This window comes from Priapulus caudatus, unplaced genomic scaffold (assembly GCF_000485595.1).
Source record: "Priapulus caudatus unplaced genomic scaffold, Priapulus_caudatus-5.0.1 Scaffold1505, whole genome shotgun sequence".
Taxonomy (NCBI): Eukaryota; Metazoa; Priapulida; class Priapulimorpha; order Priapulimorphida; family Priapulidae; genus Priapulus; species Priapulus caudatus.
This window is the reverse complement of record NW_014578566.1, coordinates 8,060-27,891: the sequence shown is the minus strand read 5'-3', so window position 1 is coordinate 27,891 and position 19,832 is coordinate 8,060. Positions and strand designations below refer to the sequence as shown.

The following is a 19,832-nucleotide window of genomic DNA, read 5'->3' as shown; positions in this document are numbered from 1 at the left end:
GAACTTTTTCACCCCCTAAAGCACAAAATATGATTATACGGCTATAATACCCGTTTTTACAGTCACACAAACACACATACACACACATTAACGGACACGCACGCGCGGGTATGGTCGCACGCACGCGTGCGCGTGTATTATAGACGTAAATTCACATTTTGTGTCTCGCGGAGTGAAAAGTTTCGGCTGAAATACGGTCATTTACCTGCAAAAGTTTTTCCATGCTTGACTGGTCGCGGGCGATACCATCCGCGAGAGGGGAGTAAGGAATAAGTGATCACTTTTATTCGCTGTTAATGTTACTACCTCACACAGCAGATGAAAGGTCAGCATAAAGAACCGGCAATTGTTTATTATTATTATTAAATCTTTTTTGCATGTAATTCAACTACAAATACATGTACTGAAGTCTTTTTCATGGTGTTGAGCAGTTAAAATAATAAAATTTCTGACTGATACAGTACATTGTGTGATACAGTTCTGAGTGATACATGTTACATCAAAGCTTTAGATATTGTTACAGGACTGTGACATGAATTTACGTGAATGACAATATGAAACGACTATTGTGTACGTCGGTAATCGTTGTTTAATCTGCTGTCGGCACTCGTGTAAAACAACTATTTTTACTTTATATATGAATGTAACGCATATATGATGACTGGCATTGTCAGTTCCTTTTGGCATTGCAAAACTTACTTGACACACTATATATAATTGCAACACAAGTCATAATATAATAAGATATAGTTTATTTACACGTATTACAACTGGTACGTACCCCGTACGTATGCTCACAGCAGTACTGCACAGAAAAAATCTATTTGTCCACTATTAATACATCCGGCCGTACCTAATCAATACATTAAAATGATATTACTCCGTAACAACACACGCGAAACACTACAGACACGCACTCAATCAACGGGCCTGTTGTCAGAAACATCCTAGAGTTACGAGTTTCTTGTACACATTGTATAGAGGTCATGCAGGTCTATGTGAAAAAGTTAATATTAGGACCAATTTTGATTCCGGCAACGGGTGCCGGGCAGATAAGTTAACTTCGTCTTTCACTACCAAGCACTTATTCGTACTATAATCTACACTGCCGGTCACAACGGAGGCCAGATGGACCTCACTTCGTTTGACAGCGACTCCGGCAACCAGTCCAAGTACGTAGCGAGCAGGAACTTCGTGTCGCGGCGCCAGACTACGTGTAGACTGTCGCGGCAGTCTACGCTCTCTGCCACCAGGGCCTTTAGAAGCACCTCTGTCTTCGGCTGGAGTCTGGAAACAGGAAATATGACATGATTAATTGCTTCACATTGGGCTGTAAAACCAACATCAACACCAATATCAATATCAATACCAATATAAATACTAATATCAATACCAATACCAATGCTAACAACAACATTAATAGCAACATCAATACCAGTATCAATATCAACAGCAATATCAATACCAATATCAACATCAATACCAGTATCAATATCAACAGCAATATCAATACCAATATCAACATCAATACCAGTATCAATATCAACAGCAATATCAATACCATTATCAACATCAATACCATTGGCAATATAACATTTGACCTACAGTTAAGAACACATTACTTTCGGAATTAAAATCGGAATTCATTCGCATAAGATGGAACTGTTTCTATATATAGTCGCCAGCCAGATCACCATGTTTCTCACGTAGAGGGTAAAGACCCTCTATATACGTGCTTTAATCTTTCACGCTTTGACTTACACATCTTGCGAGTACACACAGCTATTATATACAATGGGACTCACAGATTTCGGCAGGAAATCGATAAACGACAACGACGACGTAAAGTGGAAACAAAAACACGAGAACGTACTTCGCCCAGCTCTTCACCATCGTGGCGGGCAAGGTCAACATGGCCGCCGCAAACTTTCGCAGCTTGGGACACACCCCGCCCTCTAGCAGGAAACGCGCGAACCAGCGATAGCGGTCCAGTCCGACGGGGTATGGCAGCTCTGTCGATGGAATCTGCCAGGAGCCTCTACCTGTGAGAGAAGTGTAAGTATGGCAATGGTTAAACGAGTTTTGATAGATTGTTTATAGATACACGGCTGTACTTGTGATGCAGGAGCCGTTTACACTCAACCTCTATGTTGTAGTATTTTAGTTATTAGTCATTCCCCCAAACTTCTTTGATTGTGACGCTAACTCTGATCTCCTTCCTGCAGCCTAGTGTCTCAAAATGTCGGAATAGGTAACAAATAACATAACGATGAACAATTAATTGTATAGCAAATGATAAGAAAACACAGCAGAAAAAAGAAAGAAACTAGTAGCAACATTCATTTTACTCTCCGCAACTGTCCCCATGACCTTCGAATAACCTTGACAACCCTCACTTATTTCAGGACCTGGAGTTACAGAACCACTCACGGGTGAAATCCGAATACGCTAAACCTAATACGTCACCGGTTTTAACACGCACAATTTAATAAATAAATGGACATAATTTCACGCGTATCCAATGCGTATCTGCGTATCAGAGTAATCGCGTCTGTCCATCACTCACTGAAGCTGTAAGTCAAACCTATAATACGACGTCATCATTTAAACACGCACAATTTAATAAATTAATTGACATCTTTTCACGCGTATCAAATGCGCATCTGCGTAATCGCGCGAGTACGTGCGTCTGTCGCTCACCGAAGCTGCAAGACATGTGGCAGACGACGACGCCATCCGACTCGCGGAACCTCGGAGCTGGCTCTTCCTGCGGCTTGGAGAAGGTGCACAGCGACGGAGCATAGAGGGGAATCCAGTCTACCTCTATCTCTACCACGCCTGCAGCGGAAGAAACAAGAGTACATCATTAACGATCCACAAGGAGAAAAGGTACAAGCGTATAGGAAGGAATTCAGTTCTCCTCTATCTCTACCACGCCTGCAGCGGAAGAAACAAGAGTACATCATTAATGATCCAGAGACGGTACATGACGGGGAGAAGTGAAACAGCGACAGAGCGTAGAAACAAGAGCACGTCATTAACGATTCACAAGAAGAGAAGGTACAGTGTTGATAAGCATATAAAGGGGAATCTAGTCCACCTCTATCTATCTCTACCACTATCTCAGGGGTAGAATTTAACTTTTGAACACGGGAGTCCAACGGACTCCCTACCCTCAAAAAGAGGGAGTCCGCGGCAAAATGAGGGAGTCCGCAGTCTGAAGGTCAAAATTAAAGATATTAACAATAACACACGTGTGCTTATTTTGAAGATTCATGCGGTTGCACATCTGCCAAATTTTCTTTGGACATTTGCTGAAAAAATACGGTAATTCTGCGAGGCCGTGTTCTGGAACGAACTATAGTTAGTGTGGCAGAATTTTCAGGGAGTCACACGGACTCCTGCATATGTCAAATCAGGGAGTCCGACAGTAAATCAGAAAGTATTCGACTCCGGACTCCCGTTAATTTCGCACCCTGCTATCTAATATCTATACACAATGATAATTTACGATAGCATCAATGATCACACTTCCCAACGACGATATAATAGTAATTACAGTCGTTATTATATAATATAATTAGACTTATCGGTCGTAATTAGCCTTGCCTCTAACGAACATCTTGCTCGTTTCCACGATGTCCTGGTAGATGATGTACTGCGAAGGCGGGAGTTTGCGACAGAGGACAGCCGATGGATGCATGAACACCGGGTCCGCAAGCTCCTGACACTATGTAACGACATAGCATGCACAAACGCTCGTTTAAATTATGTGTTTTAATCATTTGCATTTTAATTATTTAATCTTCAATAATCACATATTATTATTTTTAATAGTTAATATAATAGTAAAATTAATCATTAATCATAAATTACTCAACCAGTAATCATTTTAATCATTTTTATTGTTGTTGTTTTTAATTTGGCAAATGTTTGTCTAGCAGTCAACCCAGCATTAAGAGTATTAATTAAGTAATTAAGTAATAAACAGTACATGTGCAAGCTTCCAGATAACCTGGTAAGCAGGTGCAGTAAGAGAGACTATAAGTAATAAGCAGTAGGTGTGAAAGTTTCCAGATAACCTGATAAGCTCCTCTCAGTCTCTTCCGTTCCTCAGGATCGTTTATTCCGCTATCTGGCCACCGGCGGGCGATGCGATCGGTGAGGCTCGCTAGCGCCACCTGCCTCAGAAGTTTTGCCTGAAGATCCGACGGTGGCGCCATCTTCGGGTCGAAATACAAGTCTTCTCCGGGTATCACCGTGTTGACTGAGAACAGAAATCAACAAATCATAATAAAAACATGATAAAAATATATAAACAAAAAGGTAACATAAGAACAACAACAACAACAATAATAATAATATTAATGATAACAACAGCAATGACAACAATTTAATGTAAAAAAACAAGTAGAACAACAACGTGTATCCATCAAACACGTGACAGATAACAAACGCGATGACACCTAACGGCGTTGACGAGCTGCGTGTGTAGCGGCGCCACCTACTGGCATTGATGAGCTGCGTGCATAGCAGCGCCACCTACCAGCGTTGATGAGTTGTGTGCGTAGCTTGCGCACCTCCAGCATGGCCTTGTAGCGCAGTCCGTTCGCCGCGCAGAACTCCTGCTGCCCGCCGCCGTACTCAAACGCTCCCACAGCCTTCAGCAACACCATGAGGTCGCCTAACAACAGCGAGTTACCCTGACAACGCAGACGAGCACGGTGAGCGGAAATGGGAAACGATCGTGTGTTAGTAGTTGGGAATTAACGCGCTCGTACGAGTGACCCTGCAGCAGTACCACGAGGTTGCCTAGCAACAGCAAGTTACCCTGACAACGGGAGAGAGAGATAGGCGTGGTTTGCGCATCCCTGCTCGTCGCGGAAATGACTAAGTTCCGCGAATTATCCATTAGTTTAAAATGAGTTTAAATTCATTATTTAATAATTATCACTTATAAATTATTTTATCAGGTAGATTATTGTTATGTTTTAGTGTAAACTGCGACTAAATAGGTGTCTTGATGATAAACAACTAAAACATAGTGATGCAAAAAGCAAAGGGACAGAAACGTTTTGATCTATTGCATTATATTATTAATTTACACGTTATTAATTTATTCGTGTGATCGGCATTGCCAGACGAACGGCGTCTACCTGCGTGGCGCCACCCGGCAGCAGGCATTAACCCTCACCTGTCCGGCCCAGCCTCTGCGCAGGTTAACGAGCTTCAGGCGCATCTGCTTCATCGCTTCCTGCTCCGCATCGTCCGCCGGCGGCCGGTAGTTTTCCTAAAACACGTGAGAGAGTGAGTACTGACAGACGTCTGTGCGTGCGTGCATGTATATGACAAAAACATCACTGCTCTTTTTGCATGCTGAGAAAAAAAAAAAAAAAAAAAAGAATCCACGCCAGAAACGCGTCAAAAACTGCCACAGATGGCGCCACGGTCGCCCACCTCGAACAGCTCCTGCACGCTGAGCGCGGAGACGACGACGACGACGTAGGGCAGCAGCGCGTGCTGGTGCGCAAGCGCGAGCATCTTGCCGTAGCGGGGCGCCACCGGGAAGCACGCCATTGCGCGACCCAGCGGCGTTATCTTCCCCGACGACGACAACACGGATGACCTTGGCAGGGCGACCTTGCGGCGACCGGTCGGCGGCGGAGGCGAGAGCGCGCCGAGATTTACGAGGTGCCGCTCCGCTACCTGCGCAAACCATAAAGGGCAAGTTACGCACGTACTCGAATTATAATACGATTGGAACGTAATATTATTCGAATATATTTATTTCAATTAACGTATATTACGAAACATTCTCGTACGAATTGTAATACGATTAGAACCTAATTCGAATACATTTACTTCTATCAACTTATATTACGAAATATTCTCGGCCAGATATATATGCTCGTTCACATATTATATGCACATCGTTGTTTTTTTCCGGACTAATCTTTATGTAATTAATTGTTCGTTGTAACTATTTAAATCCTAACGGACAATTCCCGCACCCACCTTGAGGGCTTTCTCCGCTGGAGGCGTCGGGAACGGGAAGTTCATGACCTTGTCGATGTTCATGTCCTTCATCTGCAGCACAAGGTCGTCGACGGGTCGCCGGAGGATCTCCGGCTGCGAGAATCTCTCAAACTCGTCGTTAAAGATGGCGGACGAGTAGAGCCTGGAGACGAGAGAGGCAAGACAGTAACAGTTGAAAATCCCCGCAGGTGGTAGCAGCACATCATCATATATAGCATTTGTAAAAAGATGTATGCATATATATATATATATATATTATATATATACATACATACACATATATATATGCATATGATTGATATAACAGATATTACAACGGTAGCACCTGTATATTATAGGGGACACCTGTCTACAAGGGTTGGTCACTCACCGGTAGCAGTGACCGGGCGACGTTCTCCCGGCTCGACCCGACCTCTGGTTGCTCGCCGACTTCGCCGTCCACGCGACCTTGAACGAGGACACGCCCGTCACGCGGTCGTACAGTTTGACCTTGACCTTGCCCGTGTCAACGACGTACTTGATGTTGGGGATCGTCAGCGACGTCTCCGCGACGTTCGTCGACACGACGACCAGCCTGGCGCCCTCTGGCGGCGGTTCGAACACCTAGAAGTGCGTGCAGCACACATGATACATAATACAAAGTGGTACATTTTTTATAATGGTGGTGACATTAATTAATGTGTGTCCCAAACTAATATTAACACGTTGCTATTATATTAGTAACATTCTAATATTTTATTATATTAGTTATTATTACTAAGTAGATTACACAGGTCACGGCCTTCGCTTCGTGTCTCACGCACCTGTGATTGTTTATTGGGGCTAAGCAGCGAGTAGAGAGGCAGCACCCAGAGCGGCATGCTAGCATCCGCCCTGCAGGTGGCAGCACCGGCATTGGCGTCGTCGTCGTCGTCGTCAGAATCGAGGTCCCCAATCTCAGAATCTGCGTCCGTTCGGTCAAGTTCGTATGCTTCCTCTTCGTCCGGCGGCAAGATGGAGTAACTGCGAGCGAAAAACATTACGTCACGTTGACGTCACGTATAAATGACAACTTTAACTAACTGTGAAAGATTTTTATTAACTTGAACTATCGATCATACGAGGGACAGAATGTTAGATGTCCCTAAATGTGATTAATGTTACTTCACGATTATTGGATGGAGTAACTGCAAGCGAAAAAAAAATACATTGAATCACGTCGATATCACGTCTAAATGACAACGTTTACTAACTTTTGCCGTTTTAAAATTTAAAATTTTTGTTTCTCGGAGGAGCGGGTGTCGGTGGGCGGGGGCGGCGGCCATGTTTTGGGATGATGGGATCGGACTTCACCTGTCCAGGTTAATATCTGGCAGCAGGACAGCAGGGGGCGCTGGCGACCGTTTCGCCATGTCAGGCTGCGTCGTTGTCGCCGTCATCTGCTTGCTGCTCTTCTGTTTTGCGACGTCCGCCTTTTTCACGTCCGCTACGGAATCGCGCGCCATATTGATTATTAATCGATGAATTAACAATTATTAATATGGGTGTCGATACCAAACAAAAGATGACGTGTTGTTGTAGTAAAATGTGGTAGCATGTGCACAAGAAATTGTCATATATCGAAATTATTCTTCAAATTAATATTAAGTTTAAGAATAATTTTGCTAAATGCAATGCACAACAACTGCAACGTGTAATAACATTACACATTACAGTTATACACAAAATCTCCAATGCCACACAAATAACTGATTGTTTGAGTGAGTGACTGATTGATTGATTGATTGATTGATTAACTGAGTGACTAATGGCACACAAGATACAACTCATCACCACGATAAAACAATATAAACAGATCAATAAATCATATCAACCAAACTTATACACGTTTTGTTCAACAACTACATCAAAACGGTTTAAACCCCCAATCGTAGCCAGTGCCGCAACCACAGACTGAGAGACTTATTTGAGAGCCCCTCGTACCTTTCTTCTGTGTGCTGGCGGAGGAAGAGGAGAAGGGGAAGGTCGCTCGTAGCTTACGAACCAGCGTGTGTACCTCCTGCTGCCCCGTCACAAACACCAGGATCCCTCCGTCCGGTAGCTGCCGGTGTATCTTACACGTCTGTAGACACAGGTGGCGATTAAAACGTTAATTACCTAATTAACTAAATAAAAACTAAATAACTAGCTAAATTCAACAATAATTTATTAGCTAAATCAATAAATTAATTAACTAACTCAATCAAACAATAATTTGTTAACTAACTCAATTAAACAATTATTAATCAAATAAATTCAACAGTTAACCAAATTAATTAATTGAAAATAAACCAATTAACTCAATTAACTATTTAATTAGCACATTGCTGATGCTGCTCAGCATGGGTGGCGCTGCTCTCTGCAATAATCTACTCACCTTTCTGAAAGCCTCGGCTAAATAATCATCGGGCGTCCTCTTATTAAAATGTATCGTCACCGGGTACTGTCGCGATTCCACCTGAAACCACATGCACACACGCTTACAGTTAACACAGGCAAAAACACACGTCCACAAGATCTACAGAAATTTATGCTCAAACACTGTATCAAGGTTATATATATATATATATATATAGGTGTATAGCTCTACACGAAATCTACACTTTGAACATGACCACCACGTCGAAATATATCATATAAGTATTCACGAACTTAACAGAGATATGTATACATATATATTAATGATTACGCTTAAAAACACCAGGCCGCGCGAGGCGACGTGGCTGGTGAGACTAGTTGCGAAATGCTCTACACGAAATCTACACTTCGACACCACGACGGGCGCATTCCACACTCACCCTGATCACGGGTGGCGTGACCTTGAATAGCCTCTTGTTTTCGGTGAAGTCCTCGACGCGCAAGGTAGCTGACATGATGATGAGCTTGAGCGGGTTTCCCCTCTGTGTAAGAAACGTGCGAAAGAATGTGTCAGTGATGTACAGCTTTCTCTCTCTCTCTCCCTACTGCTGCTGCTGCTGCTGTTGGTACTGCTACTGCTGTTCCTACTGCTGCTGCTACTGCTGTTCCTACTGCTGCTGCTACTGCTACTGCTGTTCCTACTGCTACTGCTGCTGCTGCTACTACTACTACTACCACTACCACTACCACTACCACTACCACTACTACTACTACTACTACTGCTACTGCTACTACTACACATACACACCTTGTGTCTGAGAGGCACTATGCATGACAGCAGACCTACCAGTATGTCCATGCAGCTGCTGCTGCTGCTGCTGCTACTACTACTGCTACTACTACTAGCTACTACTACTGCTACTACTACTACCACCTACTACACATACACGCACGCACGCACGCACGCACGCACGCACGCACGCACGCACGCACGCACACACACTTACTGCTTCTGCTACTACTACTACTACTACTACTACTACCACTACTACACACACACACACCTTGTGTCTGAGGGGTACGATGCGTGACAGCAGGCCTATCAGTATGTCTGTGTAGCTGCTGCTGCTGCTGCTGCTACTACTACTACTACTACTACCACTACACACACACACACCTTGTGTCTGAGGGGTACGATGCGTGACAGCAGGCCTATCAGTATGTCTGTGTAGCTGCTCCTCTCGTGGGCCTCGTCGATGACCACGACGCTGTAGCGCGTGAGCAGGAAGTCGCTCTGCGCCTCACGCAGCAGAACGCCGTCCGTCATGAACTTGATCCGTGTCGCCGCCGTCGCGTTGCCCTGGTAACGGATCTGATACGACACCTCGCTGTGCAGGGCGGAGGAGAGAGAGAGAGAGAGAGGTCAGAGTTCAATCGCGTTAGCCGTCGTCGTCGTGGAGACGAGGCGACAACGTAATCGACGAATTAGCGTAGAATTAAATAAGAGTGATGCAATTATTTAATGACCGTCGTTTTTAATTTCGCGTGTTGAGATAAACAGATGATGTGATTAATGAATTAGCGTCGATTAGAACGGTCTGAAGTATGCAGATAGCACTGTCAGATATCGTCATGGAGATAAACTAGTGACATGATTAACCAATTGGTCACAAAGGTCAATCAAACTGTTTCACTGCTCGACCAAGGTAATAGAACTAACGACAGCTTGCGACACGTCGCGGGTAAGAAACGCGGCGGCGGCGGCGGCGACACTCTCTCACCGACTGCTCATGCTCATCTCCTTGCCGACACGCTGAGACATGCTGGTGGCGGCAACGCGGCGCGGCTCCGTCACGCCGATGATGCCCTTACCACTGCAACCAAGTCAACGAGACAGATGTTAGGGCAATAGACGTTAGCACAATAGATCACAACACGAATCGTGCTTGATTTTCCCCCGGGGAAGGAAGCATTCGCACCCCAGTGTCACACCGATGACGCCCTTGCCACTGCAACTAAGTCAAGGAGAGATAGACGTTAGCACAATAGAGTACAATGAGAATTGCGCGACTCTTTCCCTGGGAAGGAAACTTGCTATTGCTACGTACTGCAAACAGCATTTTTGCAATGCAATTACAATCGCAATTTCATCATGAATTACAATCATCAGAAATACACACGACCACGACAGACTTAATCTCATGACGCGATAATAAAAGGGGGAAACAGTAAATAAAATATAAGGTAACAGTAAATATATAATAACTAAATATATAATGTAGTAGTAAATGCCACGCACCGCTGCCTCTACCACCGTGTAACAACTTGCGCGCGGGCGCGCGACACACACACACACACGCTCACCTCGCGTATCCTCCCTCGTACAGGAACTGTGGCACCTGCGTCGTCTTCCCGCTACCCGTCTCGCCGCAGACGATAATGACGGGGTTGTCGTGCACCGCCTCCATGATCTGCTGCTCCTCCGCTAGAATCGGCAGCGCCAGACGGGATGCCTGCGAGCAGACAAGAGCGTTACCACGGTTACAGCGCGCGAGCGTTGCCGCGGTAACTGTGCGCCAACGTCGCCGTGGTTACCGCGCCCGAACATCACCACGGTTAAACAACGCGGTTTAGACAGCTAACATGTTATGCAAATGTCAATGCCAGGTGGCGCCAGTGAAATAAGAGAGCTAGCAACATCGACCTAATCGGTTACACAAATGTCACTGCCAGGTGGCGCCAGTAGAGGTGGGAACCGACCGCTGCCGCGGCGATGCAACAAAACAAGGCTGCCGCATAGCGACAAGCGCTCAAATCTTAACGTCTACCTGCGGTGACTCTGTGGTGGAGTGGAGGGAAATTTGCCTAGTAAAACCCTGTTAGTGCCCAAATGTTGTTCACGATACAGCGAACGCAGTGGAATCGCAGGGACTGGTATCCCCGGAAACTTTCTTCAAAAAGAATGTGTTCGTTGGGATCGTTTATGAAAGTTTGCCACGAGATGGCGCGTACGTTTAAGTGTTCCTTTTTCAGATTAAAGATGAGTCCCATCATTCGTAGCTAGCAACAACTATTTTGCAAGAGCAGACATAGGTTAAGCAATTCATCCAATTTACCTAGAACGCAGAGCCTACCAGGCTGCCAAATTTGCACAAGAGATAAGCTGCCACCTGCAACCAATTAACGCAACGGCAAAAAACTGCCCGCCAAACACATGCACTTGGCAGCCGAAAAAGCCACTGCAAGTGGCCATACGTTACATGTATACACCTACCTGACAGTACATAAAATGACATAGAAATTATAAACGATTTAAGGAACATGACACCTTCCTTATTAACCAAATGTTTAGCTTTTGAAATTTTCCAACTGTGACATTGCGTAAGCCTCATACATCCCAGGCATGTAATAGAATTACTCCTAGCAAACCCGGCAGTCCCAAATTCTTTCCTAACAAGACAGTCAACAAAATCCAAGTTTAACCCCCCTCTTGAGGTCAAAAGTATCCGACCACTGAGAGTACTACTTGCCGCAAAAATGTCAAGCATAGAAGAGGACACATTTGATGGTCCCTTTTCAATAACAAGCCATAAGAACTGCTAAGGTCCACCGCATGAGACAAAAAGTTTTTCCAATCGCTCCCGTCAGAACCATGTCCTCAGAAAAATCTCTAAAACTCCTCCCTGTGCCCATTGACTGCTTTGACCCTGTGGACCTCAATTTTCGGCACAAGCTGATGCTTTTCCTACCTCAAATGATTGCTATAACACCGACTATCACGAGCCTAGGTCGAAGCCGTTTTTCAGAGTTGTGCCGCAATTTCCTGCCGCAATTCCTCCTATTACCATTTAAGTTAAGGAAAGTGAATGTTCCCACTCTTCTTTTTATACTAACCCTCATTGACCCTTGAGCCTTTGACTTACCCCAGCTCGAGACATCCCCAACTCGTTTTCGAATTAAGCGTTTTACACACAATAATTATAAAGTCTATGATTTACCCCACGTCCTACGAATATCGTGACCGTATAACGTCGAGCTCGGTATATTTTAAGATTTGTGCCCAACTGTTTTGGGACGCAACGAACTGCACGACGCTCGAACCTCGGACCACACACCGACCCGGACGGACGTGACGAATCAGCCCGATTCTACAAGTCTGCAATCTGAACTGATGTCCAGAATGAGCTAAAAAACGAACTTGGTGATGTTTGTAACGGAAGATAACGACGCACGAAATAAACCTGAAAACTTCGGGAGTTTCAATCGCGGTCAACGGGCAGAACCAACTGCGGGTTTCCTGTCCTCGGCTTTCCTCGCTTCCGATTTCTCCTCCTCCTCCAAGTTCTTCATCTCAGCTTGGCTTCCCGCGACGACAGCGTTCTTTGCTGCTGAGCGTGGCAATCTCCTTCCACTCTTCCCAAACTTCTCCGTTCCTCCGCTTCTCCGCAGGCGTCCGCCGAGTGTTTTCGTCCGTCCGTTGCCTACACTGCAAGCCTTCCCTCCAATCATCTTCCTCGTCCTCGTCCGATGAGCTCACGGACGAGCTGCTCTCTTGTTCGTCGGGCGGCGGTGGGCTCGTCTTTTGTCGCTTGTTGCTGCCGGCGATAGCGTTCGCCTTCATCCGCGTCTCCGTCTCCTCGACGATCTGAACGACGGAATACGGCATAAGATGGAATGACGGAATACGGCATGTGATGGAATGACAGAATACGGCTGTGATGGAATGACAGAATACGGCATGTACATGCATGTTAACCTATACCAATGTTTCTTTCTTTGGCTTCAGGGCTGGTACACCGTACGCAATTACATTGTACAGGCTTTCCCATGATTTCTCACATCCAGTGGTACATGCAGCCTGGCACACACATGCCCACTAAAATGGCTCTGCAACCATGTAGTGGTGTGCCCAACTCTTAACAAATCTTAACAAAACTAAAAATAACTCTCTAAACCTCATTACTCATGCTTTTTTACCTCCGCCCAACGGAGTTGGAGGAGGTTATGTGATCGCTCTCGTGCGTTAGTGTGTTCGTGTGTTCGCGCGATCGATATTAGCGCGTCGAGTCAGCGAGCCAGCCAGCAAGCGCAGCGAGCCAGCGAGCGTGTACATGTGAGCGAGCAGCAGCAACGAGAAGCTGCTACGAGCGAGCGGCTGCAAGCCAGCAAGCTAGCATCTACATGTCAGTACGCTGGCCTATATCCTGGGTTATTCGTGTGTTCGTGAGTCCTATGGCGTATGGCGTATGTCGCTGGCGGAGGTATGCACTCTCCGTGAGTGCACTCTGTCTAGTTCTGCATGGTATTGATCCATTGTGTAAATGGTGAGTATATATATGTGACCAACGTACCTTTTCACGCCTTTCGTCTGCATGCCGGTGGTTGATATCAGCAATTCCATCTCCTCCTTTGATGCCTGAACCTCAGCAAGGGACTTGAGTAACTCTTCTCTCTACGTTCAAATAAATTATAAATGTTAGCCGAGTGGGAAACCCATCGTTGGCACAATTTTGGGCGTGTTTCGCTATCTACTGGTTATATGGGTTATTGATCAATTTTTGATGAAGGGGAATAAGATATTCTAAGATCACTGCCTGCTGTAGAGGAGGGGGTACACGTTCCTATTGGTGAGGATTCGATCAAATTCAGTGCTGCCACTTAGGATATTACAAAAAAAGTATCAAAATTGCCTAAAAAAAGTATAAATAAAAGTATAAATTTGTATCAACCTACCATGATTTGTTACCTTATACCTTATTACCGAATACATTATAGCCTATGTGCAGCATGTAAACGAGCTTCAGGAATGATGTGTGCAATGTCATGAGGAGTTGTCTCTTGAACTCTCACTTTTGGAATATTTCAATGCAGTTTTTCCCTTGGCCAGAAAGGTCTGGAAGGCAGTAAATTTGTGTGATGTGTTTGTGTGTTGCGAGGTCCTAGCACAGTGAGCAGTGCATGTGCCTGGCCAGCTAGGGGGGGTCCATGTGCATGCTCCCCCGGAAAATGTTTTGAAAAAATGGTGCAATTTGGTGCATTCTAAGCTATTCTGGACACATTGTGTGAGACTCTTGAATCCCTTTTTCAAGTTATCAAAAGTTTCGTCAGCGAGGCGGTGTTTTGGACAAATTTCTGTGTGCATGGCGGCTGAGAATTTGAGTGAGGTGGCCCGCCTCGCTCGTGTCAATGCAGGGGAAACACTGCAATGGTCTGTCATTTGGTCACTGACAGCAGAGAGCCGAGAGCAAAAACACTCCACTGAACAGAGCACACATCACTCCTGCAACTAACCCGACCAGGCTGTGTGACTAACGTCAATACGTGTATTGACGTTAGTATTGGTAAATATATCTACTGACGTTGACGTCTAAATATATTCTAACCCTAGCAATACCATTTCTTGGAGCTATCCTGCAACAAGACTATAGCAATTATAGCAATCTTTAATCTAATCAAATACAGTGTGCCTAAATCTAAGTCCGAAGAGTTTTGACCATCTTTGGTAAAAAAAAGTATTTAAAAGTATTTATGCATGAAAAAAGTATGAAAAATATATAAAAAGTATATTTTCTTTAAAAAAAGTATACTTTAAAAAAAGTATAAAGTGGCAGCACTGCAAACTACAGGTCAAGCATTACTGTGCCCATCTGATGGATCATAGAAACTAGGAGACGCGTTGAAATTGGTCGTAATATTTAGATTAACTCCTTCACACACACACGTGTTAATTAGTTACCTTTGATTTTTTCTCCTTCTGTTGCAGCACTCGTTCCAGCTTTTTTCGTTGCTTCTTACTCAGGATCAGGGGCAAAGGCGCCGCGCTAGCGACCGCTGCCGTTTTCCGTTTCTTCGAAGGCAGAACCAGTGGATTGCTGGCATCGTAGTTTTCCGCTCTGTCAGTGACGTCGTCCACTTTAACATTGATCTGTAAAAGGTGCATCGATAAATTGGATTTTGCAATCATTGGCGATAATTTGGTTTTTTGCACCATGAACCTAATGCAATTCTGACCTCATAATTAGTATTTGCCTCTATAAACACTTAATGGTATGCTACAACTAGTAAAAGTATTCGATGATGCAAGAAATCTCAACACATTACTAATAATCAGCAGTTTCGTTAACATCCACGTCTACCGGAAAAGCGAGAGCGCTGGCTGCAAAGTGCAATGCCGATCTTGATTTGCATAGTTTTGTTTACAGAAACGTTCTCATCACCCGCCTGCATGATTCAGATAGCAATACGAATAGTACTTTAATTAATGTACTGACTGCATAACACTTCCAGCGTCAACACACAGTCAGGGAGTACACTAATTCGGGCTCAGGGATAGAGAAGATATGTCCAGTCCTATCTTATCAACTAACATCATCCTATCCAATCACCGCACTGGACATCATCTCTATCCTTGAACCCTAATTTGCATGTACACAGTACAGTACAGACACGGACACTGAGAGTGAGATGGTTAAATTGATTTGCTGAAACGATCGGACTCAGTGACAGTGTTGATCAGATCGCCACCAGTGACCACGGCACTGCCACTGGCATCACTTCCCAAACAGTAAACAAATTATCGACCACGTACTTTTTTAGACTCGGAATTGTCAATAGTAGTCTCTGTTATCTGTCTAGCCTTCCAGTTGTGTCCCTTTCGAAGTTTCCCCATAGTTGTTGACGTTGTGTATATTCGCTACGAACGAAATAACACGTGTGTCATTTCTACACGTAGTTCTAAATTCTCCCACTGCGTGGCGCGCGTGCCGGATAACTTCCGGCTGGTAGCGGTAAAAGTAGAAATGACCTTTACAGTTATACCAGGTTATACCGTTAGTCTATTTCTCGCGGCTATTGCGATTCGAACCTGTCCTCCCTCTGCCGTTAACAAACCTCTATCACGTCCACGAAGCTACTCACTAGGATAATTACGAACATTTTTAACAATATTAAATGACAGGTTCAAAACTCTATAGCTGATATATTATTTTACGTTTTATTTTTTTCATTTGATATTTTAATTCCTAATGTCCCTAATGTCATTTCGAGCTATCTAAGTAACAGAATAACATTATGATAATTAGTTACATTAGTAATTACGATATTATATATATATTTAAAAAAATGTCCCACTAGCCGGATTCAAACCTGTCTCCTCTCTGCCTCTGACAATATGACGTTCATGACACTATCTGCTTGGCCACCTTGCAAGTAAAATATTTGGCTGCGCGCAATAGCCTGATGGATATCGTTGTGAAGGGGTAATTCCAATCTCAGTAGGAGGGAATTTTTTTTCTCTCTTTTTCCTTTATTTTTAACAGATCTCTATGACGTCCACGACGCTTCTCACAGAGGAAAATTTTGATTTGCAAGATGGCCTATTGGGTAGCATCCTGGTCGTTATATTGGCAACTGTTTTACTTTTTACTCTTTAACATCACATTAGGTATATTAGGTTAGTTAATCACATTAGGTATAATATTAAATGGTAACAAGGATTATAGTCCAGCGGATAAGCACATAAATTGTGAACTTTTAGTTAGAATTGTGAAACTTTACAAACGCGTATTACATGAGGTCCTGAAAAAATTATGATATAAGCCGTGTTCACACGGTCATGATTTGGCTCGAGCCAAATGGGCTAGATTTGGCTCGGGCCAAATTTGGCTCGGGCCTAATTGAGTCGGAGCGTTCACACGTACGCAAGTAGGGGGGAGGTAAATACTGTCTGTCAAATTCAAATTCAAATTCAAATAAATTTTATTGCACAAATATCTCACAGATACTTTGGCAGTATGTCGCGAGATGGCGTTGTGTGCGATTTAGAGTGTTTACTTACGTTCCTAGTTCAATTATCAATTTTGAAAACGTGCATCCTGATCAAATTTGTCGAATTTTTATACTGTTTTGGACTTTATTTCGTCGAAGTACACGTTTGACACTCGCAGCATCTACCGCTCAACCGATTCTACCGCTCTACCTCTCGCCGAAAGCTGGTGCTAAAATTTGGCTCGGGCCTGGTCCGCCGTTTTCGATGGGACCAAATCTGGCACGGGCCTAATTAGGCTCGGGCCAAAAACGTCCGTGTGAACGCTCGGCTCGAGCCAAATCTGGCACGGGCCTGATTAGGCTCGGGCCAAAAACGTCCGTGTGAACGCGCCTTATATAGTGCCAAATGAACAGCGTCATCATGTGGCATTCAGCGCCCTCTGGCGTGTTAACGGGTATTGCGCTATGGTTATAACCATAGGTTATAACACTCTTAGTGTTTTGACTATAATTTCAAGAATACTCATCCAATTTATTTAAGAATTAAATAGCTCAAATGATTCCTAGATATCTATACTAATATTCTAGAAGCAATTTATTGCGTGTAGCTATTTTTAAGTTGTAATAAAATAAGGTTAAAACAATGAAATAGTTAAAAATAAGCACGCAACGGGCACGATGGCGCCAGCTAGAATATATAAATCCTGCGACCGCAAATATCCAAGTGCGGATGTATATATGCAGATAAATAAAGACGGAAGTTTTTCCCATGTGTGGCATACCCTTGTATGCGTGCTAAGGGGAAAGGTCAACCACTCCCTCGCTCGTCCGTGGAGTTTGGGTAACCGTACGTGTATGTCAGAGAAGTATGAATGAGTCGAAGTGGCGAATGGGAGCCGGGCTGTGTAATGGTAATGTGTAGGCGTGTGGGAGCGTCTCTGAACGCGCAGCGGCCTGCTAGCATGCCGTATACATCAAGAGCAGATAATACACATGTGTATTATCTGCTCTTGGTATACATCGATCGATCGTGTACATCAAAGGCGCCCGCGGAGCGATGTCCTTGAGGCTCTGACTGTCTGTCGTTGTAGGAAACGTAGATAGGAATGTGTGTGTGCCCTGAGAGTAATGCAAAGGCTAACCGTAACCCTAACCCTATCCCTAACCCAGGAACCCTAACCATAACCCTAACCCTAACCCTAACCCTATCCCTATCCCTAACCCTAACGCTAGCGCGCAGGCAGTGAGCACGTGTATATACATACGCTATACGGATGACCTTGGGGGGCATACAGCAGATCTGTTACGTACACGTGTGGAACGAATGAGTCTTCAATGACAGTGGCGGCCGCCAGGTACACAGCCTATGGTACACATGCACGCACGCTGTCATAGAACTAGACGAACGCTAGACGGCTTTATCGGGATCGAGACAAATTGTCGTCAGAAAAGCGTAGAATCGATTGGCAAGGATGCCGAAGGCATTCTCAACAATGCGTCGAGCGCGGGACAGACGATAATTAAATATTCTCTTTGGTTTATCCAAGTTACGTTGAGGATGCGGTTTCATGATTCTTTCGGAAAGTAAAAATGCATCATCACCTACTATGTGGTAGGAGAGTTTGCCAGGGATACCATTTTTGGAGGCAGAAGTGGCAAATGTAGCTTGTCTCTTATCAATGCCTCCTTTAGAGTCGACTGAGCAAAGACACCAGCATCACCAGCACGTCCTGTTGCCCCAACGTCTATATAGATGAAACGATAGTTAGCATCTACTAGACCTAACAGCAGGACACTGAAAAAGTGTTTGTAATTGAAGAATTCTGTGCCAGTGCCGTCGGGTTGTGCGATAGCCACGTGTTTGCCGTCCAATGCGCCAATGCAGCAAGGATAATTCCATTTTTTTCTCAAAGGCGTCTGATATGGCTTGCCACTGCTCTGGCGAAGTGGGACTCTGAAAAAAATGAAAAATAACCCATGTAAAAGATAGATTAACATACAATAACAACATTATATTTTTCTTTCAGACATCTCCATCTCCAAGTCAGGCGAGTGAAACGTCAAGTCGCGAAGAAGACTACACAGAAGATGGTGACGAAAATCAGACATGTGATGACGACGATTTGAATCTGGATGCATCACAAGTAACGCCACGCTCAACAAAATTACCTACGAAGAAAAGGCCTAGATCTGCTAGAAAGGAAATAGACACTGAAGAACTACACCTCATTAAACAGTTGGCTGCTTCTATCCATAGTAAAAAACAAAAAACTACAGAGGAGGGTGATGTCTTTGCTCAGTATGTGAGTCAGTCATTGAAGAACTTGGACGATAGGACCCGTCATATTGCGCAGCATATAATTGGCAAAACCATATTTGACGCTCAAATGGGACAGCTGAATATCCCTGCTAATGCTTCGTTTTCATTACCACCCCATCAGCTACATAACATGTATGGGTTGCAGCAGCAACAACGACCGACCTATCCAGAACAATTCATTCCAGATCCTCATCCCGTACAACGTCAACATGAAATGTACCCTCGGTATCCCTTCCACCCGCTTGATAATCAAGCACCGCAATCTCAAAATGTATTCATCCAGATGAGACGGGATACTAGAGAAGCGTTGCCGAAAGGAGGTGTTGATCCCAAG

General features: G+C 44.4%; 1 protein-coding gene across 1 annotated transcript in view; it reads right to left on the bottom strand.

Moving 5' to 3' along the window:
- Nucleotides 1-732: 732 nt before the first annotated feature.
- LOC106816848 (probable ATP-dependent RNA helicase DHX37) overlaps nt 733-19,832 on the bottom strand; it is a 26,675-nt gene continuing 7,575 nt past the window's right edge. Inside the window, 23 exon segments of the mRNA XM_014821487.1 lie at nt 733-1,287; nt 1,874-2,042; nt 2,701-2,838; nt 3,610-3,730; nt 4,083-4,267; nt 4,547-4,703; nt 5,195-5,290; nt 5,458-5,706; nt 6,016-6,178; nt 6,407-6,639; nt 6,840-7,038; nt 7,369-7,501; nt 7,999-8,137; nt 8,432-8,512; nt 8,853-8,954; nt 9,590-9,800; nt 10,194-10,286; nt 10,777-10,928; nt 12,659-13,058; nt 13,764-13,864; nt 15,149-15,337; nt 16,001-16,105; nt 18,781-19,132. Of these exon segments, the coding sequence (XP_014676973.1) occupies nt 1,113-1,287; nt 1,874-2,042; nt 2,701-2,838; nt 3,610-3,730; nt 4,083-4,267; nt 4,547-4,703; nt 5,195-5,290; nt 5,458-5,706; nt 6,016-6,178; nt 6,407-6,639; nt 6,840-7,038; nt 7,369-7,501; nt 7,999-8,137; nt 8,432-8,512; nt 8,853-8,954; nt 9,590-9,800; nt 10,194-10,286; nt 10,777-10,928; nt 12,659-13,058; nt 13,764-13,864; nt 15,149-15,337; nt 16,001-16,081 (3,567 nt within the window). The 5' untranslated portion in view covers nt 16,082-16,105; nt 18,781-19,132 and the 3' untranslated portion in view covers nt 733-1,112.